Below are 24,609 nucleotides of genomic sequence, written 5' to 3' on the forward strand. Positions count from 1 at the left end.
TCATCCCTTCAAAATCAGCTTTTTTTCAATCTATTATCCTGATCTTTGTCATACTCATGTCCTTCTCAGTCTTTATCTTAAAACTTATCAAGTTATGATCGCTACTGCCTAGATGTTCCCCTACTCGAACTTCTCTTATATGCTCTGGTTCATTTGCCATTACTAAATCCAGCAGGGATTCCTCCCTTGTTGGGGCGCTTACATCCTGGATAAGAAAGGAGTCCCGTAAACATTGAAGGAACTCCATTCCCTTATCCCCTTTACCTATCTCTTGTAGCCAATTTATTTGGGGGTAGTTGAAATCCCCCATGATTATTACTCTATGTCTTTTACTCATTTCCCTAATTTGCTTACAGGTCAGATAGATGGGATGAAAGTGACTGTAAGATCCTTCATGAACTGAATTTTGGACCGTCTTTGTAGCACTCCTGTTTGATGAGAATCCACACATGGGGCTGCCCAGAAGTTTATAATTGAACACTAGTGGTTGTCAGAGAACGAGAACCTATGGATAACTGGTGTAAGAGTATGCTGCTCATTAAAATAAGCCGATTCCTCTCAGGTTGTGGTCATTTGTTGAAAAGAAGGTTTTGCCCTGCATGTTCCCTCATAAAACACAGTTGCTGCACTTTACAGTATATCCCATGAAGCACCCCTGATGTGAAAGGCACTAAAACCAAGTTAAGGATTATTATATTATGATGATGTGAGCTCACAGTCCTGAACCTTCATTCCCAAGCAATGATTGCCTCTGGATAAAGGAGAGTAGTTCTATTTTAAATTCTATTTAAAACAGAATTGTTTTGTCATTTTTTCATAATCTTGGCCAGACAAAGCAGAGCAACACCTCATATGAGAAGCTCATTAAACAAACCTTCAGGATCAGGTATAGTCAGGGTATTTCAGGTCAGAGCGTCATACCAAGGGATGTAACATGTAGAAGTGGACAGTAGCCTGAAGGATTTTTGCTTATGTTCAAACCTCCTCCTCACTATTTTGTCGCTGACCGAGAACTACAGGATGTGAAACGGAGACTTTTGTTCACCATCTCTGTTGATCCATTGGCGGATGATTATAGCTGTCATTTGTTCACTACGTATGGTTATTACTTGCCCCCCCACTTGGCCAGGCTGATTGACTGCATGTGTAACTGTGGCTTTCTATTCACTTGGCAGCAATACCTCCAACTCGTCAAAACCAACTTTGCTGCTGAAAACTCCCATCCAGCTCTCCAAAATGTCCAGCCACTCTGGTAAGCGCTGCAATTCATAGCCCTTTTTTTCCCTCCTGTCTACAAATTCTGGTGTTTTCTTAAATATGGTTGTTTATTGTTAAAATAGCCCAAAGATGTAACTTTAGTGAGTGTCTAATCCGTTTTTTGTCTGAAGACAGGCAACCTTGTGTTAACCTGACCTGACTCTGAGTCTGGATTGATATGAAAGTATTGTGACAAGATTGAGAACAGACAATGGAAATGTTATCTACAAATTCATCACTCTCCATTCTCCAATGTCAGCAGTCGTTCTTTGCTTAAAACAATGAAGCAGAGCTGTCAATCTTAAATAATAACTGCGGGACTGCGGGATGGAGTTCCAGAGCGTGGGGGTAGAGTGGCAGAAGGCCCACCCACCAATGGTGGGGCAGGCGAGGCAGTGGACGTGAAGTAAGCCGGAGTCCGCTGAGCCTAGGGAGCGGCCAGGTTGGTAGGGGGTTAAAAGGTAGCAGAGGTAGTGGGGAGCAAGACCATGGAGACTATATGTATACAGATAGAGAGGAAAGTATCTGACTGAGAGGAGGCGAGACACAGAGACAGGAGATGTAGAAGGAAACTCAGAGCCCACGTTACAGTGCTGGCTGTCACCGTGCCTCGAAGTGCCTCGTGTTAATTATTGTCAAATGCAGTGACTTTTTTCTTGGCAAATATGGCCAGCATAGTCCCATAATCTGCCTCCACTGCCTTCCGAGGTGTCCGTTCCACACACTCTCCGCTCTCTGTGTGTAAAGTACTTATACCTGATCTGTTTGTCTCTTAAACTTTCCTCAGCTGAGCTTGAGTCTGACTGCTAAATATATTGTCACCATTTATCTTTATCCTTCAATCTGCCAGTGCTGCAGTTTAACCAGCTCTCCCAAATCTTCTCTTCGGTGTGAATGTCCCCAGATTGTAGCCTCTCCTCAGAATTCAGGAGTCAGTCTCAGCTGTCAGTCTGGTTGCCCTTTGCTGTAGCCTCTCAAATGCCGAGTTGTGATATGAAGTAGGCTGTCTTGTTTCATGTTGATTGGCCATCACACAGCACACGGCAGCATTTGTATTTGACACCAAACTCTGTTATTGAGCTGCACCAGGGTATCACACTTGTGATTGATTCTGGGGCTGCATTCAGTCAAATCAGCACTGCAAATAAACTTGTCAGCCAGAATTTAATGAACTACAGTGTTTAAGACACCAAGGCAATTAAACGGTGGCTGTTACTCCTCTCTATCTGAGGGTATTTTCTTACCTTACTCTGTCCACCTCCCAGAATCGGTTTCAGAGATGTGATCTTATATCAGAGTTTGAATTGTGTCTCATACACAAGGCTGCCTCCTGCTGCAAAGGAAACCGTAGTAATTAACAGTAATATACGTTTATACACCAGCTTTCATGTTATATCTCAAAAAGCTCTTCACACAGCTGATTGTGAGGCTGAGGTGGGAGGGGTACTGAAAGCACAGTTGAAAAGGATGGTCTTTATGTGGGCTTTAAGGTGGGGTGGTGGGAGTTCCAGGATGGAGTTCCAGAGAATGGCTGGTAGTTTGTCCATCAATGGTGGGCCGTGAAGTGGGCTGTGTCTGGGGTGGAATGCTTGCAGGAGCTCACACAGGGAGGGTGGGTGGGACAAGGTCGTGGAGGGACTTGATTGCGAGGACCTTGGATTTGATCATGAATTAACTGTGTCATGTAGATACAATGTCTGATGTGTAACTTTTTACGAGTGACAGAAAGCAGGGAAATTTGTGTCCCTCAATTTGGCAAAGGGTTGTACAGCTGCACCAAGGCCTGATTTCATTTTCTTTTTCTCTTCTCAATGTGTTGCACACAGACTACAAGACCGAGGAAATCAGAGGCATTTGGATGACTAAAAGGGACACGGGCACGGTGAGAACAATGAGTGTGAAAGAGGAGGCGATGTTTACATTGCTGCTGGCTGGTGGCATTGATAGATTAACCACACCACAATGGTTCAGTGAAAGCTGATAGTAACACTGGAGAATGCTTCTAGAATACATGTAGAAAAGATGTTACTGATTTCTACTCAGGTGTTAAATGTGTTTGTTCCTTCACTCTAGTCAGTTCTTCAACTGAGATGTAGATTCAGCTAGGTTGCTGAGGGAAGTTAGGGTGAAAATAGAGAGGCTCTGGCCACAATCTTTCAATCCTCTTTGGATATGGGAGTGGTGCCTGAGGACTGGAGGGTTGCAAATGTTACTGCCCTGTTCAAAATCTGGTAAATACAGGCCAATCAGCCTAACGTCCGTGGGCAGAAAACTTCTAGAGACCATAATCTGGGACAAAATTAATTTTCACTTAGAAAAACATAATAATAATAATAATCCTTGCATTTGATATAGAGCCTTATCACATCTTTGAGATGTCTCAAAGCGCTTCACAGAATATACTGTGAATTGACTGTATATTTTGTGGGCAAAACACGGCAGCTGATTGCGCACAGCATCGTCCCACAAACAGTTGTGGATTGAGTGACCAATTCATTATTATTTTTTAAGGAATTATTACCACTGGAAAAGCAATCTGCCAATTGACTAACGGCTGGGTTCCTACAGACTTCTAGGTAACCAGGGGTGTAAAGAAATTTGCCTAACATTTCCCCCTGCTGAGAATTGAACCCTGGTCTCTCGCTTGCGAAGCGAGAGACCAGACTGAGCTACAGGACTCCTCAGGAATTAAACTACTCATGGCAGCCAGCTGTTGGCTGACCTCATTTCAAGAGGAAATTGACATTCACTGAACACTGGTGACTTTCTCAGGCACCTTGAAGAGTAATTCAGTGTCACTCACTTTTACAATGCTTTGTTTCAGACGGTTGATGCTAAGAAACTAGAAAAAGCAGAAGCCCGGCTAAGAGCTAAGCAGGAGAAGAGGACGGAGAAGGGTTCCCAGAAGATTGTCAGTCCTGTGTAAGCTCTTTGTTTAGGTGGATTTAGTGGGGAAGGAGGGGGTGCTGGGAGTCTTGTTTCTCTATAGGTTTATAGAGATGAGTTGAAGATGTAGTTAATGACCTGTGTTTTATGTTGATTTTTTTTCCAGTACAACTAATATGATCAGGTTTGTTATGAGGTGATTCTCGCTGCATTGTATTTTGTAATCCTTGCTGTTCAGCCGTTATATTATGGGACTTTCCCTTATGAGCTTTATATAGAAGGTGGTGTTGACGTGGAGCAGTTTCATGTTGCTAGGTTGTAGTTCTGGACAGGGCTGGGACCACTGGAGGCATCTTTCTGACTCCTAACGTTGTGCCTCTGATTCCTTTCAGAGTTCTCGAGGAAGCCTCGGCCAGCCAAGCCTCCAGTAAGAAGGAAAGTCGCCTCGAAGCTTCCGGAAAGAACAAGTCGTATGATATTAAGATCGAAAACTTTGACGTCTCCTATGGAGAGCGGTGAGTGTCTGACGCTAGCTAGTGAATCAATGTTAAAAGCAATCCTTGGATTTCATATCTTATCACATTGTTGAGGCATCTCAAAGGACTTCACAGATTTATTGTAAAGTGGAGTGACTATTTTGTGGGCCAGTTGCGCACAGCAGTGTCCCACAAACAGTTGTGGATTGAGTTTTTTTGAGGGATTATTACTCCTGGAAAGCAATCTGGCAACCAACTAACAACTGGGTTCCTACTTACTACTAGGTAAACAGGCATACGAAAGCACTTCACGATAATTATTGTCAAGAATAACTGTTTCTGTAAACAGAGCATCTATAATGTCAAACTATCTCCTATAGCAACAACAACAACAAGATTACATTTGTATAGCGCCTTTCACGTTGGGAGGACGTCCCCGCATTTTACTGTAACTATTAACTTAAATAATAATATTAATAAATAGTTATTATTTCTTATTAATATTAGCTATTTGCTGTGCTGTAACTATTGTGTGTAGTTACTGTGAGACTGGGCAAACATGGGCAATAAGATGCTATAAAATGCTTGTTTATATATTGAAGGAGAGAGTTGCTGTAACAAGGATTTCTGGTTTGCATTATTGTAGGACATTGTTGACGGGTGCTGAGGTGCACCTGGCCTATGGCAGGCGTTACGGTCTGGTTGGCAGGAACGGTTTAGGGAAGACCACACTGTTGAAGATGATGTCAGCGCGGAATCTGCACATTCCCTCGCACATTAGCGTGTTACACGTGGAGCAGGAGGTGGCTGGTGATGACACCAGGGCCTTGCAGAGCGTGCTGCAGTGCGATGTGGTACGCGAGAGTCTGCTACAGGAGGAGAAGGAGCTGAACGTGAAGCTGAACTCTGGTCTGTGAGTAAGAAACCACCATTTCCCCCATGGAAATGGATCTGTGACGGTCGCGATTGTCCGGTACCTGAGCCAGGGAGTCCGCAGTACTGCAGGCCTCTGTTGACGATGGATCAACCTGGGACTTGGAGGATCAGATGAGTCTCTGGCGGCTTGGGTTCTGCCCACTCAGCCCCTGTTACTGCCGAAGCCCTACCTTCGCTGATGAGGAAAGAACGAAAGGGAAAGTAATGTGAGAGAGCGGCTGTCGGCAGTTGGACCTTGAACACTGTCACTTTGTTTTGCAGCAACGATGGCACGGAAAGCACGAGATTAACGGAAATCTATGCAAAACTGGAAGAGATTGAGGCAGACAAAGCTCCAGCGAGGTATGTATTCTGTGCACAATAGCCAGCCGGACAGATCACAGCGAGTTTCGAAGATAGCAGAACTGGGGCGCTGTACATTTCTGTGTGTCATCCTGAGAATATTTGTCGATGCTGAAGCATTAGAGTTTCAGGGTGCTAGAGAGTATTCCTTGTAATGTGTGTTTGATGTTCTGAAATCCTGGAGTAAATCGAGGACCAAGTGGGAATGCAGACATGTTTGCTTCAATGTGGTTTAACCGAGCGCCTTCCTGTCGCTGGTTGCCACACAGTGTCAGGGCGCAGGCCGCTCTGTGCAGTAATACTGGTGTAAGGAGTTGTGGTCAGCACAAGTTAGATTGGTTTTATATCTTTATATTTGTGTAATGGTTTGAGGGAGCACAGTTTTTTTTTGGTTGTTTTGAAAGTTGAGATTCTGGCTTGTTTTATTTTCAGGGCTTCAGTGATCCTGGCCGGGCTGGGCTTCAGTCCCAGGATGCAACAACAGATGACCAGGTACAGCACAGAAAACCTACAAAAGGCAAAGTACTGCAACTGTTAGAAATCTGAAATAAAAAGAGGTCTCTGGGAATACTCAGCAGGTCAGGCAGCACCTATGCAGAGAAGGGATTTGAATGTAAAGACCCTTCTCTCCGTAGATGTTGCCTGACTTGCTGCGTGTTCCCAGCGACTTCTGTTTTTATTTCAGAAATCTTGCAGCTTGAAGCATGAACGTGAAAAGGCAGTGTCTTAAACCCCAGCGCTTTGCCATCTTCCCGTCAATAACAAAGCCAGAATTGTAACTCGCTTACCGTTTTCTCCCACTTTAATCATTCATACACAGGCAGCTCATTCCCCCCTTTTATTTGAATGTTAGCCAAAGCGGCAAAGTTTTAAATTGCTATTTCAGTTTTTTTATTAAATTAGCTGGGCCTTTTATTCTAATGCTCTCCATGGGAGACGTGGGTGTGACTTTGAGGTCGCTGGCTGTGTGTTTAAACTATTTGACGTTAATTACTATTGTAACTGTGTTTCAGGGAGTTTTCCGGAGGTTGGAGAATGAGACTGGCTTTAGCAAGGGCACTTTTTGGAAAGTAAGTGACTAGTTTACGTGTAGAGCTCAATTGCCATTTGGCAGTGGGCGGCACTGAGTTTGAATCCTTGGCTTACCCTTAATTCAAAGTAACTGAACGAGGTAATAGAAAAACATCTAGAAACTGAAAAAAAATAAAGAATAGTCAGCACAGATTTCAAAAAGGAAGGTCATGCTTGACCAACCTCATTGAATTCTTTGAAGGGGTAACAGAGAGAGTAGACAAGGGGAATGTGGTACATGTAATATATTTGGATTTCCAAAAAGCGTTCGATAAGATACCACATAATAGACTGATGAATAAGGTCAGAGCGTGTGGAGTAAGGTCAGGGGAAAAATAGCAATGGATAGCAAGCTGGTTACAAGACAGAAAGCAGAGAGTAGGGGTAAAGGGTAGCTACTCAGACTGGCAGAGGGTGGGCAGTGGTGTTCCATAAGGATCGGTATTTGAGAACCACTGTGGTTCACAATTTACATTAACGATTTGGACTCCGGGATCGAAAGTACAATTTCAAAATTTGCATCTGACACCAAATTGGGGGGGTTTTAGTTATTACTGAGGAGGCCTGCAACAAAATACGACAGACATTAATAAACTTGCTGAAAGGGCATTTCCATGACAAATTAATTTCAATATAAATAAGTGTGAGGTGGTACATTTTGGTAGGAGGAATAAGGAGGTCACATACTGCCTGGAAAATAACAATCTAAATGGGGTAGAGGAGCAGAGGGATCTAGGGGTACACATGCACAAAATGCTAAAAGTAGTGACGCAGGTTAATAAGGCCGTAAAAAAAGCAAACCAAGCATTGGGGTTCATTACTAGAGGGATAGAAGTGAAAGGTATACTCAACTTGTATCAAACCTTGGTTAGACCAGACTTGAAGTATTGTGTGCAGTTCTGGTCCCCATATTTTTGAAGGATATAGAGGCCTTAGAGAAGGTACAAGGGAGATTTGCACAGATGATAACGGAACTGCGAGGTTATACGTAATAATCCTTACATTTGATATAGCGCTTTTCACATCTTCTCTACGTCTCAAAGCACTTCACAGAATAGACTGTAAAGTGAATTGACTGTATATTTGTGGGCGAACGCGGCAGCCAATTGCGCACAGCAGTGTCCTACAAACAGTCATAGATTGAAAATGACCAATTTATTATTGTTTTTGGAGGGATTATTATTAGGCTCTGTGTGGAGTAAGGAAACTTGCCCAAGGTTTCGCCCTCTGCCTGGAATTGAACCCAGGTGTCTCACTTGCAAAGCGAGTGCTCTAACCACTGCGCTACAGGACTCCACAAAGTCAGGAAAGGCTGAAGAAGCTTGGACTCTTCTTGAAAAGAGAAAGGGAAGGGGTGACCTAAGAGAGGTCATTACAATAATGAAAGGTTTTGATAGGGTAGACATAGAGAAGATGTTTCTACTTATGGGGAGACCAAAACCAGGGGTCACCAATATAAAATAGTCACCAATAAATCAAATAGGGAAGTCAGAATAAGCTTCTTTACCCGAGAGTGGTGGGCATGTAGAACTTACCACAGGAGGAGTTGAGGTGAATAGAAAAGATGCATTTAAGGGGAAGCTAGATACATATGTGATGGAAAAAGGAATCGGAAGGCTATGCTGATAACCTTCAGGAAAGGCAGGAGGAGGCTCATATGGAGCATTAACTGGAGTCCTGTAGCTCAGTAGTTAGAGCACTTGCCTCGCAAGTGAGAGACCTGGGTTTCATTCCTAGCAGGGCAAAACCTTGGGCAAGTTTCCTTACTCCACACCCTAATAATAATCCCTCAAGAAAAAAAAGCAATAATAAATTGGTCACTTCAATCCACGACTGTTTGTGGGACATTGCTGTGTGCAATTGGCTGCTGCGCTTCACCCACAAATACACAGTTAATTCACTTTACAGTATATTCTGTGAAACAGTTTGAGACGTCCAGAAGACGTGATAAGGTGCTGTATCAAATGCAAGGATTATTATTATAAAGGCCGGTATAGACCAGTTGGGCCGAATGGCCTGTTTCGGTGCTGTATATTCTATGTAATTCTATCTATGTAACTTTGAGTATTTTTAAAACTTTCATGCTTTGTAAAATGTGCTGAAGTTTATCCTAGGAAATAAATGGGACCACGCTATTGAATTGTTTTAAAATGTGAAGTTGTCTTCACTGCCCTCAGTGTTACATTTTAAGAATATTTCCCACATAGCATTTGAATTCAAGATCCTCACCCTCACCTACAAGGCCATTCACGGCCTCGCTCCCTCCTACCTCTCCGACCTACTATCCCCCTACCTACCTGCCCGTACCCTCCATTCCTCTGGCTCCGGTCTGCTCCACATCCCCCGCCCCAACCGCCCGACCATCGGTGGCCTTCAGCCTCTCAGCCCCGAGGTTCTGGAACTCTATCCCCAGTGCCTTCGCCGCTTCCTCCCTTTCCTCCTTCAAGGCCGGTCTCAAGACCTTTCTCTTTGACCTTCAGCCTTCAGCTCCCCTCTCGACTCTCTACCCCCTCCTCGCTCCCTCCCTTCCCTCCCCTCACCCTGACCATTTCCCCCCTGCTCGGGTCCTGACCCAACTGTACAGCGCCTTGGGATGTCCTCCCGACGTGAAAGGCGCTCAATAAATGGAATCTTGTTGTTGTTGTTGATATGCTCTCTCTGACCCTTGCAGGCCTGATCTGCTGCTGCTGGATGGTGAGTTGTTTTGTTTATAAAATAATCACTTATGGTCTTGTAGATTTCCGAGGCGTGGGAGGGCGTGGGCGGGGGATTAAGTGGGGTCTCCTTGGGAAAGAGTCAGCTCCCAGATGACACCTGGCAATGGTAGATTGGAATCCAGTTGACTCTGTGCCAGCCTGACCCAGGCAAATACTCTGTCTTCTCTCAGGGTTCTCGTTGACTCTGCCAACCAACGTTACGCTGGGTATAGTTAACAAATGACCTTTTATAATTGGTTCATCTTTAATATTGCTCCAACCTTCACTGAAACTCCTTGGCTAAGGTGAGAGCAGGGTGTGTCCTTCTCCAGGCGCACCCTGTCAGTGTGAGCTGTGTACTACACACAGGGAAAACATACACATGTGCAGCTCCCAGTCATTCATTTTGAACTCTTAAGCACATTGGTGGTGATCGATGGGTCTTTCATGCACATCGTTAGCCCTGGCGGCCCACCCAGAACAAGGGAGAAATTACATTCAAACAAATGTCCCCCCTGTGAATATATGATTTTTGGTACAACTGAACATTTGCAAACGTTTATGGTAAGTATAGACAAATATACATATTACAGTGTAGGGATTTGCTAAATGTTTTACAAAGACGGATGCTTTACTCTGCACTCCTGTTGCCAGTATTGAAAGCTTGGTACAAATAGCTTCTCATTTTCGCAGAACCTACAAACATGTTGGACGTTCGAGCCATCCTGTGGTTGGAAAATTACCTGCAGGTGAGTCTCCCTGCAGTTGCCAACTCCACAGAAGCAGTTGGACAGCATTCCTGCTTTCCGCACAGCTTCATCCTCAGATCGTAGCAGAACACGTTCCTCCCCCCTCGGTTAACAAGTTTAAGTGCAATTTGGAGCCTCTGTATAGCCACAACTGGGCCATGTTCCCTTCCAAAATGTCTGATTATGTTTACTAGTCATCTAAGGGTTAACAGCCATTTGGGCCCTAGAATAGATATTTGTTAGGTCAGGGTATCAAGGGATTTGGGGCAAGGGCTTGGAGTTGAGGTACAGATCAGCCATGATCTTACAGAATGGCAGAACAGGCTTGAGGGGCTGAATGGACTCCTCCTGTACCTATGTTCCTATAGAATGTGGTGGCCTGAAAACCCCGGAGCTGGAAGGAGCGACCAAACATTTGTCCCATGTCAGCGATTACCTAATAGATTTACAGTGTGACGCCATTGTTTTCGCCTTTAAAATCCGAGTCACTTGTCTGTGTTTGTCTTTATCAAAGGATAATGTAATCTTTCCAGGAGTAATAATCCATTTAATTTTTTAAAAATTTTTTTAAAAATTGGTCACTTCAATCCATGACTGTGTGTGAGACAATACTATGCGCAATTGGCTGCCGCGTTTCCCCTATAAGTATACAGTCAATTCACTGTACAGTATATTTTGTGACGTGATAAGGTGCTAAATCAAATGCAAGGAATAGTATATATGTATAAGGTGATTTGATGCGGTGTGGGGCATGAAGAACTTGGGGGTAGGTGGAGATAAGCAAGAATGTAATCAAATTGATGAGTGGTGGTAGGGAGGTAGACAGCAGACCAATATCAGAGGCACCAGAACTGAATCCATTCCTCTGGTGATGTAATTAATGTTACTGTGTTTCTTGATTTTATTTCATCGTCTCTGGCTTCCTGCAGGCTTCTTGTCATTTTGTACATGGGGTAAATTGTGCTGTCCTGCACTAGTGAAAGGCGCAGGGCTATCAATCATCCACTCAGTAATCAAGTTTTAGGGAGTTAAGACTTCAGATTTGACAGTAAGCAGTGATCTATGGCTGGTTCTGAGCTTTCCCAGGCCTGGCTGCTCGGCTCCTGGTCTGAAAAGAAGCGTTTGTCATTGTTTCCGCCATGATCTTCTCTGTGGAATCTTGCCAGCCAGGGATATAGGCAATAGGCATCAGCTTGGCTTATTTGGTGGCACTCTTGATTTAGGGTTAGAAGGTTGTAGCCTAGCTTTAGAGACCATAGTAATAATATGCAGCTCAGTCGGTAGCGCTCCCGCTTCTGAGTCAGAAGGTTGTGCGTTTAAGCCCCGCTACGGGACTTGGAATTGCATAGTCTAAACTGACGCTCCAATGCAGCGCTGGGGGTGGGGGTGGAGTGTTGCCCTGTAGAAGTTGCCGTCCTTTGAATGCGATGTTAAACCGTCTCTGCTTAGGTGGATGTCAAAAATCTCATAGTGCTATTCGAAGTTTCTCCCAGTGTCTCTAAAGGGAATTCCACTCTCCCATTGTCATGGCCAACAAATCCCCCAAATCCACCAGTCACTCACTCCACAGCTGTGGGTGAGACGTTTCTATGTACAAATTGCCTGCAAAATGGTCAGCGACAAAATATAGCCGCTGAAGTTTACAGCAAAATCCTGAGAAGCGCTTTGGGACGTCTCGAGGATGTGGTAAGGTGCTGTATCAGATATGAGAATGATTATCATCATCATTGACACTTTGCTGAAACGTCTTGATCTAGACATGGCCGTCCACCATCCTCGTCGTGTCCCACGATCGTAACTTCCTCAACGCGGTGGCCACTGACATCATCCACCTGCACTCCCAGCGCCTGGAGACCTACCGCGGAGACTACGAGAACTTCATAAAGACAAAGGAGGAGCGGCTGAAAAACCAGCAGCGAGAGTACGAGGCTCAGCGACAGTACAGAGAGCATATACAGGTGTGTGTGTACAGAGAGCATATACAGGTGTGTGTGTACAGAGAGCATATACAGGTGTGTGTGTACAGAGAGCATATACAGGTGTGTGTGTCTACAGAGGGCGTATACAGGTGTGTGTCTACAGAGAGCGTATACAGGTGTGTGTGTACAGAGAGCGTATACAGGTGTGTGTGTACAGAGAACGTATACAGGTGTGTGTGTACAGAGAGCGTATACAGGTGTGTGTGTACAGAGAGCGTATACAGGTGTGTGTGTACAGAGAGCGTATACAGGTGTGTGTGTACAGAGAGCGTATACAGGTGTGTGTGTACAGAGAGCGTATACAGGTGTGTGTGTACAGAGAGCGTATACAGGTGTGTGTGTCTACAGAGAGCGTATACAGGTGTGTGTGTACAGAGAGCGTATACAGGTGTGTGTTTACAGAGAGCGTATACAGGTGTGTGTGTACAGAGAGCGTATACAGGTGTGTGTGTACAGAGAGCGTATACAGGTGTGTGTGTACAGAGAGCGTATACAGGTGTGTGTGTACAGAGAGCGTATACAGGTGTGTGTGTACAGAGAGCGTATACAGGTGTGTGTGTACAGAGAGCGTATACAGGTGTGTGTGTACAGAGAGCGTATACAGGTGTGTGTGTACAGAGAGCATATATGGGTGTGGATTGTGTGTGTGTACAGAGAGCACATACAGGTGTATAGTGCGTGTGTATTGGGAGCATATACAGGTATGTACTTTGTATGCGTATACAGAGCATATATAGGTGTGTACTGTATGTGCATGTATACAGAGAGAACATGCAGAAGTGTGCTGTGTGTACAAAGAGCATGTATAACTAGTGTGTGTATATACAGAGCATACATAGCTAAGTACTGTGTGTGTGTATACAGAGCATATGCAGCTGTGTATTGTGTGTGTGTACACAGAGAGCATATACAGCTATGTGTTTGTATACAGAGCATATACAGCTGTGTACTGTCTATCTGTGTGTGTGTGTGTCTGTGTGTGTGTGTGCACCTACCGGTGAGTGTACCTGGGCTGGAGTGGGAGTTGTGTGTACTGAGACACGCCACCTCCCATCAGTTTATTGCTAAGCTAATTGGACAAACCCTCCTGTATGTGCACTTTTTAAAGTCTGGTGTTAATCGATTATTAAATTAGCTTTTTCTTTTGAAAGAATCACAAAAACAGTTACCCTGACAATTAGTCATAGGAATGGTTGTCCTGGTAACATGAGTTGAGAGGATTTGGCTTGGCTCCATTATGTGGCTGTTCTGGTTCCTCAGCACTGACATGGAGCCACGTTATAGCCTGTAATCCATGTCCCCTCAGATTTACACTAGTTTTGGTTTTCATTCTAGTAGTTGGTAACGCCCACACTGTAAATACAAGTTGCTGCCACCGTTAAGAGATGAGATGCCCCACCGTAAGGGTTTACCATCCCGTTTCTGGCATAAAAGAACAACTTGCATTTATATAGCGCCCCTCACGCAGAGCAGCGTCCCACAGCGCTTGGAAACCCAGCACCGTGTGTCAGACTCCAAACCAAACTTGAGATTTCCACATCTATATTGTTTCTGTTAGTGTGGTGCCAAGTGCACACTGTCTCCGCTGATGGAATAATCCTGCTATCCTGAGAGTTTAGGTGTAGGTTAGCAAGAGGGGGGGCTCTTGGGGACCCCCAAAGTATGCATTGTGAACGTTGGCAAGCTTCCTGCAACTTATTCGCTAGGACCACCCACCTGTTAAGGCTTTGGTTTGCCCGAGCAGGTAGGGTGTTAAGGTGTAGAAGGGTTAAAGTGTAGAAGAACCAAACTAAAATCAGAGTGGAACATGGAAAACATTAGGTTTCCTGTGTTAGTTACTGGAATGGAGATATTCATTCTCCTAAGATACAGTGAGGGCAGTTTTGAAATAGTGGACAGCTCACAGGTTCCTACATGTTTTCTTAATGTTTAAGTGTGAGGGTTGCTTTATCACAACACAACATAGTTAATGAGAAGTTCTTTGGGAGGTCCTCTTGACGTGAAAGGTGCTATACTACATGCAAGATTATTATTCTAATAACCACATATCTTCCTGACATCTTGCTGACAATATGAATCTGTGACATTGCCTTTAATACCCGTCTAATCTTTCCCGTTTGTTCAGGTGTTTATAGATCGGTTCAGGTACAATGCAAACAGAGCGTCGCAGGTTCAAAGCAAGCTGAAGTTACTGGAAAAATTGTAAGTACCTGAGAATTGACCAAAGGGATTTGAATATTCTGTAAAGTATTATTTTACAAAATAAAACCCCTGAAATGAGGGAGTAGTGAAGCAGCCCCAGACTTGAGAAGGAAGGGGTGTGTGTATCCCAGCTGTTATCTTGCTAATAGTCGGGGCTGAATCGCTGCTGTTTAGTTTCTTTAGTGGTAACAGATTTCCTGCTGTTCCCTTGCGTAAGACAGCAATCTGAGTGCCATTGAGCTGGTTTACTCAGTGATTTTAATGATTAACTGGATAACTCGCTCATACATACACAGTCACTGCATTTCACACTTCAAGATAGTTTTCTTTTTCAAGTGTTTGCCTAATTCCCTCACAAAAGCTGTGAAGAATTTATAGAATCATATCATAGACTTATATAGCACAGAAGGAGGCCATTCGGCCCATTGTGTCTGTGCTGCTCTTTGAAAAGAGCTTTCAAGTCAACCCCACTCCCCCACTCTCTACCCATAGCCCTGATCAACCGCACTCTCTCCCCATAGCCCTGATCAACCCCATTCCCCCACCCTCTCCCCATAACCCTGATCAACCGCACTCTCCCCATAGCCCTAATCAACCCCACTCCCCCACCCTCTCCCCATAGCCCTGATCAACCCCACTCCCCCACCCTCTCCCCATAGCCCTGATCAACCCCATTCCCCCACCCTCTCCCCATAGCCCTGATCAACCCCACTCCCCCACCCTCTCCCCATAGCCCTGATCAACCCCACTCCCCCACCCTCTCCCCATAGCTCTGATCAACCCCACTCCCCCACCCTCTCCCCATAGCCCTGATCAACCCGACTCCATCCCACCCTCTCCCCATAGCCCTGATCAACCCCACTCCCCCACCCTCGCCCCATAGCCCTGATCAACCCCACTCCCCCACCCTCGCCCCATAGCCCTGATCAACCCCACTCCCCCGCCCTCTCCCCATAGCCCTGATTAACCCCAGTCCCCCGCTCTCTCCCCATAGCCCTGATCAACCCCAGTCCCCCGCTCTCTCCCCATAGCCCTGATCAACCCCACTCCCCCCCTCTCTCCCCATAGCCCTGATCAACCCCACTCCCCCCCTCTCTCCCCATAGCCCTGATCAACCCCACTCCCCCCCTCTCTCCCCATAGCCCTGATCAACCCCACTCCCCCGCTCTCTCACCGTAGCCCTGATCAACCCCACTCCCCCCCTCTCTCCCCATAGCCCTGATCAACCCCACTCCCCCGCTCTCTCACCGTAGCCCTGCAAACCTGTCCTCACCAAATAATTATCTTCACAAAATAAAACAGGTGTTTGTGTATATTCTCTCTACACACACACACACACCTGTTTTATCAGCATAATTCAGCATCAACCATTTGGTCAAACAATTCACGTGCTAATAGCCCTCTGTAAAATACACAAAATCCATTTTTTGTGGTAATTTCGAAGCTCTTGTAATTGCCCGGGTGGGAGGGGCAGGGCAGAGAACACTGACAATAAGACTGGCTTTCTTCTCACGTTGTCTTCTGGGGGGTTTGGGGTGGGGGTGCTGTCTGCCTTTGGCTCAGCTATTGAGTTCAGTCACTGACTGCCTTTTATGGCCTCATTTACTATGATGCTGCGCTGTGGAATCTTGGTCTGAACTGTTGAACAATTATGCAGCAGAAGAACATCATTGCCTCCTGCCTTCAGAGAACATCACTGGGAGATCGAGGCGGCAATGGACTAAACAAAAATGGCATCCTGAATGAATAGTGAAATGTGCCACCTGCATGTAGAGCAATATTCTGTCAGCGCAGGAGGAGGCTACTCAGCCTGTCCAGCCTGCCCTCCCCATCCCAGCGGTGCCCAGCTGCACCCCCATCCAGGCGCTGCCCAAACCAGCCTGCCCTGCCAGCCCAGCCCTCCCACCTTATCACATTGTGTTAGCTCTGTATGGTTTTCATCTCATTGCATCGCTCTTTGTGTCACCTCTGATCTATCTCTGTCTCTCTATCTCTAGCTATGAAACTTCTGCATATATGGGGTGGTACGTTCCACTTTCTGTGTGAAGAAATATTTCCTTGATCCACTGTTAACTGGCTTAGCTCTAATTGTTCCCCTTGTTCTTGTGATTTCCCTGGCTTCTAAACTCGTAGTTTTTTTCCGTATACTCATCCCTGTAAGTTGTACCCACTCTGAGCAAATTCTTATGTTGGGAAGTTGCATGCCCAAGGTGTATTGGTGACCAACACACGTATGTGAGGATCAGACTGCTGAGGGCATCATTGGCATCGTCGTTAACCATGTACCATGACCAAATAGCTACCGGTCATGTTAAAACACTGTTCATGTGAACTGTAAACATCTTAATCACCAAACCCCAAAACAGATAACGTAATCCAAAGTATCTCCTTGAATTATTTTCCGGAGGTGCAATATTCAGAGCTGTTGTACCAGGCTAACAAAACACTGAAACTTTTTTTCTTGTGACCCTTGTATAATCTTCACATCTTCTGTTCTCCTTCCTAACCCCCCTCCAGGCCTGAGTTGAAACCACTTGAAAAGGAGCCAGAAGTGGTTATAAGGTGCGTGAAGTCACAGAATCTTTATTCAGAGTTAAGGTAGGAAAGTCAGTAGTCAATTGAAATGGGTATTTAATGTAGCGCAACAAAGTGATGCACTCTGGTGGGTTTGGAAGAGAGCAGGAGGTGATGTCAAGCTGTGTGTCAGCTCATGGGGAACCTTCAAGGGAAAGACTGAGAAAGTGGCTAACAAAACTGCTGGTTTCATGTTAACTTTTTTTGGTTTAATTTGGATTTAATGCTGACTTGTGTCATTTGTTTCTAAGTATTATGAATGACTCCCTTTCTCGCTCTCTCCAGGTTTCCTGATAACTTTGAGAAGTTGTCTCCTCCGATATTGCAGCTGAGTGAACTAGACTTTTCCTACAGTTCCAGCTCTTCCATATTCAGGAATTTGTCGGTGTCGGCTGATCAGGACTCACGCATTTGCATTGTACGTACTGTGCTGTTCTGTAGCCTTGCTGTGGTTTACACGGGCAGGCTGTTAACAGGGCCTAGAGTAAAGGCGCAGACTGAGCCCCACTTACCTACTACTGGGTGACACTGGCCATACCCGCTCCAGTGGGCAGTGAATACATTTCAGTATCAACACACTCTGTGCCACAAGAAACCCCAAAGGCAGGAACATTATTGCAAGCTTCTCTCAAACTGCTTTCATCAATGATCTGGGTGTATATGTGAGCAGTTGTTTTTATTTAGAAACTAGCTGTGACTATCTTATTGTTTTGTCTGTGTTTGTTGAGAGTTTTCTTTGGCGTGTATGCAAGTCTCCGCGAGAGTTTGTTTATGCGGTGAGAGTCCGCAATGTTCAGACGTCTTGTGATCGCTGTCTTGTGCACACACAGGTCGGGGAGAACGGGGCTGGTAAAACCACGTTGTTAAAGTTACTGCTCGGAGATCTGACACCCGTCCAGGGAATCCGCCATGCACACAGGTAACCATCCACTTCATGCCGTCTTCCTACAAGTACTCGGAAACAGTCTGACTTCATCCTGTTATAATAATAATAATCCTTGCATTTGATATAGCGCCTTATGTCGTTGAGATGTCTCAAAATGCTTCGAAGAATATACTGTAAAATGTAGTGACTATATTTTGTGGGCAAAACTCAGCAGCTAAATTACGCACAGCAGTGTCCCACAAACAGTCGTGGATTTAGTGACTGGATTTTTTTTTGAGGGATTATTACCCCTGTAAAGCCATCCGCCAATTGACTTAACAACTGGGTTTGGGTTCTTACTGTTAGATAAACAGAGGCAGGTGGAGTAAGGAAACTTGCCTAATGTTTCGCCCTGCCCAGGATTTGAACCCAGGTCCTCTCGCTTGCGAGGCAAGTGCTCCAACCACTATCCTACAGGATATTTGGGATTGTTCCTGCCGGAGAGAATACACGCGGTTCTCCCGCCTCCCATTCCCCGTCAGGATTTCAGTCCCTGTTCATTGTCACTTATTCTGTTCTCCTCATTGACAGGAACTTAAAAATTGGCTATTTCAGCCAACACCACGTGGATCAGCTAGACATGAATGTCTGCTCCGTAGAGCTGTTAGCAGCAAAGTTCCCAGGTAAGTGTGAGGGAAGAGAGAGAGAAGCTGGTCCCCAGTGCTCAGTGCCTGCTGCAGCCTGAGGCTATCTGACATCGGGATGCTCCCGGTTCCTGCAGTAAGGTGAGCGAGAAGGGAATCAAGGGGCCAGAGAGGGAAGAGCCAGCGAGGAGTGGGGATTAAAGGTGGAGGCTCGTTTGGAATATAATTGATTAGTTGGGCTGAATGACTTGATTCAATGCTTCAGATACTGGGTAATTGCATTTGTTGTTCCAGTTCAAAATCCTGGTCCTCACCTACAAAGCCCTCCATGGCCTCATCCCATCCTATCTCTGTGACCTCCTAACCCCCTACCAATCCGCCCACTCCCTCCGCTCAGCCGTCTCCGGCTGCTCCACGTCCCCCAACCCACCCGCCCCACCATTGGCGGGAGAGCCTTCAGCCACTCTGCCCCCAGTCTCTGGAATTCCATCCCCCAATCCCTCCGCCTCGCCCCCTCCTTAGCCTCCTTCAAGTCCCACCTCAAAACCCTCCTCTTCGACCATGCCATCGGCCGCCCCCCTTCCCCTTCCCACCCCCTGACCTCAGCTCGGGTCTGAAATGCTGTACTCTGTCCAGCACCTTGGGACGTCCTCCCGATGTGAAAGGCGCTATACAAATGTAATCTTGTTGTTGTTCTCATCATTTGATGTGTGTGGGGAGGGGATTGAACACTCCAGCAATATTGCTACCTGTTCTTGGTTGTGGGTGTGATGGGGTGATAACCCCTGCTGTAAATGGGAAGTCCTTCCGACTTGAAAGGGGTGATATAAATGTAATTTTGTTGTTTAAATCATGCTGCGCATCAGTCAGCGGTGGTAGTTATAGGTAACCAGCACAGGGTGTCACCACAGGGAGGGCTCTGACCCCAACACTATTAAGGATCCATCAAACAACTTACACCGAAAAGTACTTTGTTTTCAGCGGCATTTGGGGGAATCTCGGCTACATTAAACAGAAACTAAAGCCGCGTGTTTTTAATATTGCTTGTGATAATTGTTTTCACTTTGCCTCTATTTAGTATAAGCTAATAGACCCCAGCTGGCAGGACTGTGTGTGTTAATTGCCTCCAGGCTGGTTACTGAAGGAAGAGCTTATTTCTATCAGGTTACGTTCAGAGCTGGACTCCCAACCTTACAGCAACCTTCACTGAGGTTTGATTACAAACTGGCCAGCATTAGACCCACTTTTGACGAGAACTGACTGTGTGTTACTAGTAAAATGGCTGTTACTAACGTGTAGACAGTGAGAGAATTCTGTCTGACTGGTATTGCCTAGCGGCAGCTTGTAATGCTCTGGGCTGTGGTTTGTTACCAGGGAAGCCGGAAGAGGAGTACCGTCACCAGCTGGGTGGCTACGGGATATCAGGGGAGCTCGCGGTCAGGCCAGTGGCCAGCCTCTCAGGAGGACAGAAGAGCCGGGTGGCGTTTGCACAGATGACTATGCCATGGTAACCTGTCGCTTTGATCCTTGAGCCATTTAATCCTGGGAGACCACACACTTTCACACCTAGGTGTCAGTCTGCCTTAGACATGAACACATTTGCCTTTTGAGTCAACGATGTGGGTTCAAAGTCCCTGTCAACACTTTGAATGCACAGTGTAATCTGACACTGCAATGCTGGGAGAGCGCAGCAGTGTCAGGGGTGCCGGCCTTTGGATGAGACGTTAAACCGAGGTCCCGGCCGTGCCTTTCCAGGTGGATGTTAAACTATCCTGCTGCGCTGTTCAAAAACAGAGTTACAACAAATTACATCCCAGGATCCTGGTCCTCCATCCCCAGGTACAAACCTGCTCACTCACTTCATGGCTGTTTGCGAGAAGTCCCTGTGCGAGAAGTCCCTGTGCGAGAAGTCCCTGTGCGCACATTGGCTGTTGTGTTTGCCCTCATATTGCAGACCCCACACTTCACGTGAAGCATTTTGAGACATCCTCCTGACGTAAAAGCACTTTGTATCCACCTGCAGTGATTCCCACCTTTGTCAACCACCTGTACATTTTTGCTTTAAAATTTCAGCCCCAACTTTTACATTCTGGATGAACCTACAAACCATCTGGACATGGAGACCATCGAGGCTCTGGGGAACTCGCTCAACAAGTTCAAGGTAATGCTGATTGCTTCCAAATACAATTAGGAAAACCACGTGTTCAGATAAAGAGAGCTGTGTGGGGGGAGGCCTGTGTGTGTGTGGGGAGAGCTGTGTGTGGGGGTGGAGGGCTGTGTATGTGCGGTGGGGTGGGCTGTGTGTGATGGTGGGGGAGGGCTGTGTGTGGTGGTGGGGGGAGGGCTGTGTGTGGTGGTGGGGGGAGGGCTGTGTGTGTGGTGGGGGAGGGCTGTGTGTGTGGTGGGGGAGGCTGTGTGTGTGGTGGGGGGAGGGCTGTGTGTGGTGGTGGGGGGAGGGCTGTGTGTGGTGGTGGGGGGAGGGCTGTGTGTGTGGTGGGGGGAGGGCTGTGCGTGTGGCGGGGTGGACTGCGTGCGTGGGGAGGGCTGCGTGCGTGGGGGAGGGCTGCGTGCGTGGGGGAGGGCTGCGTGCGTGGGGGAGGGCTGCGTGCGGGCGGGGGGAGGGCTGCGTGCGGGCGGGGGGAGGGCTGCGTGCGGGGTGGGGAGGGCTGCGTGCGGGGGGGGGAGGGCTGTGTGTGTGTGGGGGGGAGGGCTGTGTATGGGGGTGGGGAGTGCTGTGTGGGGGTAGGAGGGCTGTGTATGTGGTTGTGGAGGGCTGTGTGTGTGTGGGGAGGGTTATGTGTGTGGGGAGGGCTGTGTGTGTGGGTCAGGGCTGTGTGTGTGTGGCGGGGCTGTGTGGGTGGGGAGGGCTGTGTGTGTGGGTCAGGGCTGTGTGTGGGGGGCTGGTGGGGTGGGAGGGCTGTGTGTGTGGGCGGGCTGTGTGTGTGGGGGTGGTGGGGGGGGTGTGTGTGGGGAGGGCTGTGTGGTGGGTCAGGGCTGTGTGTGGTGGGAGGGCTGTGTGGGTGGGGAGGGCTGTGTGGGTGGGGAGGGCTGTGTGGGTGGGGGGCTGTGTGGGTGGGTCGGGCTGGGTGTGTGTTGGGGAGGCTGTGTATGTGTGGGGGGGCTTTGTTGTATAGTAGTGGCTTTCACGGCAGGAGGACGTCCCAAATCGTTTGCCTGCAAATGTAGAGTTGCTGAACTCACTCACTCAACGATTTTACCGCATTTTAGGCCTATATCAAATGCATGGATTATTGTTCTTTTTGATGTGAGTGATGTTTCCCGATGAGTTGACACCCAGTTGACACTCCATAGTGAGTTCCAGTTTGCTATCTCTTGAAGAGCAGGCAGTGAGGGGAAGGGGGGGTGAGAGGCTACCGGGGACTTGGAGTGCTGCAAAGCCATTGCTCTTGTGCTACCAGTTTCAAGTAACATAAAAAGGTGGGGACAAGTCAGCTTTCCTTCCCTTTGTAGATCACAGCTGCCCCTGCCTCGCCAGAGAGATCTTCGAACACTGGAAGCCACAGTCTTAGTTGCCCAAAGTTCCAGCTGGGAGAACGTGGACCGTAAGAACAGGAGTAGGCCATTCAGCCCCTTGAGCCTGTTCCGGCATTCTATAAGATCATTACCTCAACTCCAATACCTGCCCTTGCCCCGTGTCTCTTGATACCCATACCTAACAGAAATAAGACAGCCTTAAGATGGGATTTAATTTCCCAATACCACACCCCTAACCCACTTCCTTAATAATAATCGATGTATACTTTTGTAGAGGTCAGCTCCGCACTGTCTTCCCTTCCTAGATATTCTGTCTGGCTTGTAAAAATCCTCCATATTTATATTTGCATTGTTATATAACAGCAACATGATCCTATATATCTATAAAGCAACTTTCACTGAGGACAAATAATAATACATTACATTAGGATACGTTAGAATATACAGCACAGAAACAGGCCATTCGGCCCAACTGGTCTATGCCGGTGTTTTATGTTCCACATGAGTCTCCTCCTGCCCTTCCTCAACTAAGCCTTCAAGCATAACCTATTATTCCTTTCTCCCTCATGTACGTATCTAACTTCCTCTTAAATGGCAAATTCCTTGGATTTGATGTACAACAAAATTACATTTGATATAGCGTCTCAAAGTGCTTCACAGAATATACAGTACTATAAAGTGAATTGACTGTATTTTGTGGGCGAAATAAAACCTTCACAGAGATGGTAGGAACACAAAGGAAGGATGTTAAAGATGTCCCGCCTAAAGACGTTTATGATCGTGCTTACGGTTTCCCCCCCCCACGCCCCGCACCCTCCGCTTCTCTCCCCCTGGCTCAGGCTTAGATTCTGCCACTGTTGAGCGCTCTGGGACCCTACCCTGCGTGAGGGGCGCTATATAAATGCGACTTGTTATTAAAGATGCTTCCCATCACACAGAGAATACAGTTCAAGATCCTGGTCCTCACCTTCAAAGCCCTTCATAGTTTTGCTTCCCACCTATCTCTCCAACCTCCTAACGCCCCCCCTACCACCCTGTTTGCTTCCTCCGCTCAGCGGGCTCTGGCCTGCTTCACGTCCCCCGCCTCGCTCGCCCACCATTGGCGGGTGGGCCTTCTGCCACTCTGCCCCCACCCTCTGGAACTCCATCCCGCAGTCCCTGCATCTCGCTACCCTCCCTCGCCACCTTCAAGACCCATCTCAAGACCCTCCTCTTCAACCATGCCTTCGATCACCCTGCTTCCCCCCCTGCCCTCCATCCTCCTGATACCGACCCCCAGCTAGGGTCAGAAACACTGACTGTCCAGCCCCTGGGGACGTCCTCCCGATGTGAAAGGCTCTATACAAGTGTAATTTTGCTGTTGTTGTTGCCCAAAGGCACAGTCAGAAAGCAGTCTTCAAGATGGCTCCAAATAAACAAACAATAGATTTAATTGAGCACCTAAAATGTTGAAAATGCCTACAGGTAATTACTATCAGGTATTGTCTGTATTGTAGTCGTATTGTCTGTGCACAGATGCCACACACCGCCCTGAAGTGACTGAGTAATTGTTGGCTTGACGGTAATGAGAGATGAAATTTGGTGCGGTTTTGTGGAGAGTTATAGAGGCTGAAGACACTGCCACCAAATAGGAGCGTGGGGGGTAGGAGGGGGGAGTTTAGAGAGCATAACCATCAGTCGACGGGAATTGGAAGAGGGAGCACTTCTCTTCAATGAGGCCGCGTGGGGATGAATTTGCAGAACCTTGAACTTGGCTGCAAAGTTTGTGGATGGTGGAGCAGCATTGGTAGTTGAGGAAGCTTTAGAGAAATCTATCTCAAAAACACAGAAGATCATGAGATTGATTTGGATGAAGAAGACCCCTTTGACCCATCCGACTTTCCAGAACACCTACCCTATCATCCCCCCACACCCGCAGCTGGAAGCTTCTTAAATAATTCCAGTGTCTTGGTTCTGAGAGACACACATTCATAGACATAAAGAAATATAATAATCCTTGCATTTGATATAGCGCCTTATCATATCTTCGAGATGTCTCAAAGCTCTTCACAGAATAGACTGTAAAGTGAATTGGCTGTGTATTTTGTGGGCGAAACGCGGCGGCCAATTGCTCACAGCAGCGTCCCACAAACAGTTGTGGATTGAATGACCAAATTATTAATTATTAGGTTTTTTTGAAGGGCTTATTACCCGGAAAAGCAATCCGCCAGGCAACTAACAACCAGGTTGCGAGGCGAATGCTCTTACTCTAAGCTACTGGATTCCACACACATATACACAGAGGAGAGAGAGACACATATACACATTCACACAGATAACAACAACAACAAAATTACAAAAAATTCCATTTGTATAGCACCTTTCACGTCGGGAGGACGTTGCAAGGCGCTGGACAAACAGATACACTCAAAAACACACATAGAGAAGAGGCAGACCT

General features: G+C 46.8%; 1 protein-coding gene across 1 annotated transcript in view; it reads left to right on the forward strand.

The window, feature by feature from the left end:
* Positions 1-20,838, forward strand: part of abcf3 (ATP-binding cassette, sub-family F (GCN20), member 3) — a gene marked incomplete at its 3' end in the record, with an annotated part of 28,294 nt that extends 7,456 nt beyond the window's left edge. The window contains 18 exon segments of the mRNA XM_042339165.1: positions 1,176-1,252; positions 3,084-3,139; positions 4,082-4,179; positions 4,536-4,658; positions 5,266-5,532; positions 5,817-5,897; positions 6,330-6,389; positions 6,911-6,967; positions 9,640-9,662; positions 10,358-10,413; positions 12,171-12,371; positions 14,518-14,594; positions 17,112-17,156; positions 17,454-17,586; positions 17,999-18,087; positions 18,625-18,716; positions 20,052-20,184; positions 20,751-20,838. Coding sequence (XP_042195099.1) covers positions 1,176-1,252; positions 3,084-3,139; positions 4,082-4,179; positions 4,536-4,658; positions 5,266-5,532; positions 5,817-5,897; positions 6,330-6,389; positions 6,911-6,967; positions 9,640-9,662; positions 10,358-10,413; positions 12,171-12,371; positions 14,518-14,594; positions 17,112-17,156; positions 17,454-17,586; positions 17,999-18,087; positions 18,625-18,716; positions 20,052-20,184; positions 20,751-20,838 — 1,756 coding nt within the window.
* Between the last annotated feature and the right edge of the window lie 3,771 nt (positions 20,839-24,609).

Source organism: Callorhinchus milii, unplaced genomic scaffold (genome assembly GCF_018977255.1).
Source record: "Callorhinchus milii isolate IMCB2004 unplaced genomic scaffold, IMCB_Cmil_1.0 Scaffold11, whole genome shotgun sequence".
In the NCBI taxonomy this organism is placed as follows: domain Eukaryota; kingdom Metazoa; phylum Chordata; class Chondrichthyes; order Chimaeriformes; family Callorhinchidae; genus Callorhinchus; species Callorhinchus milii.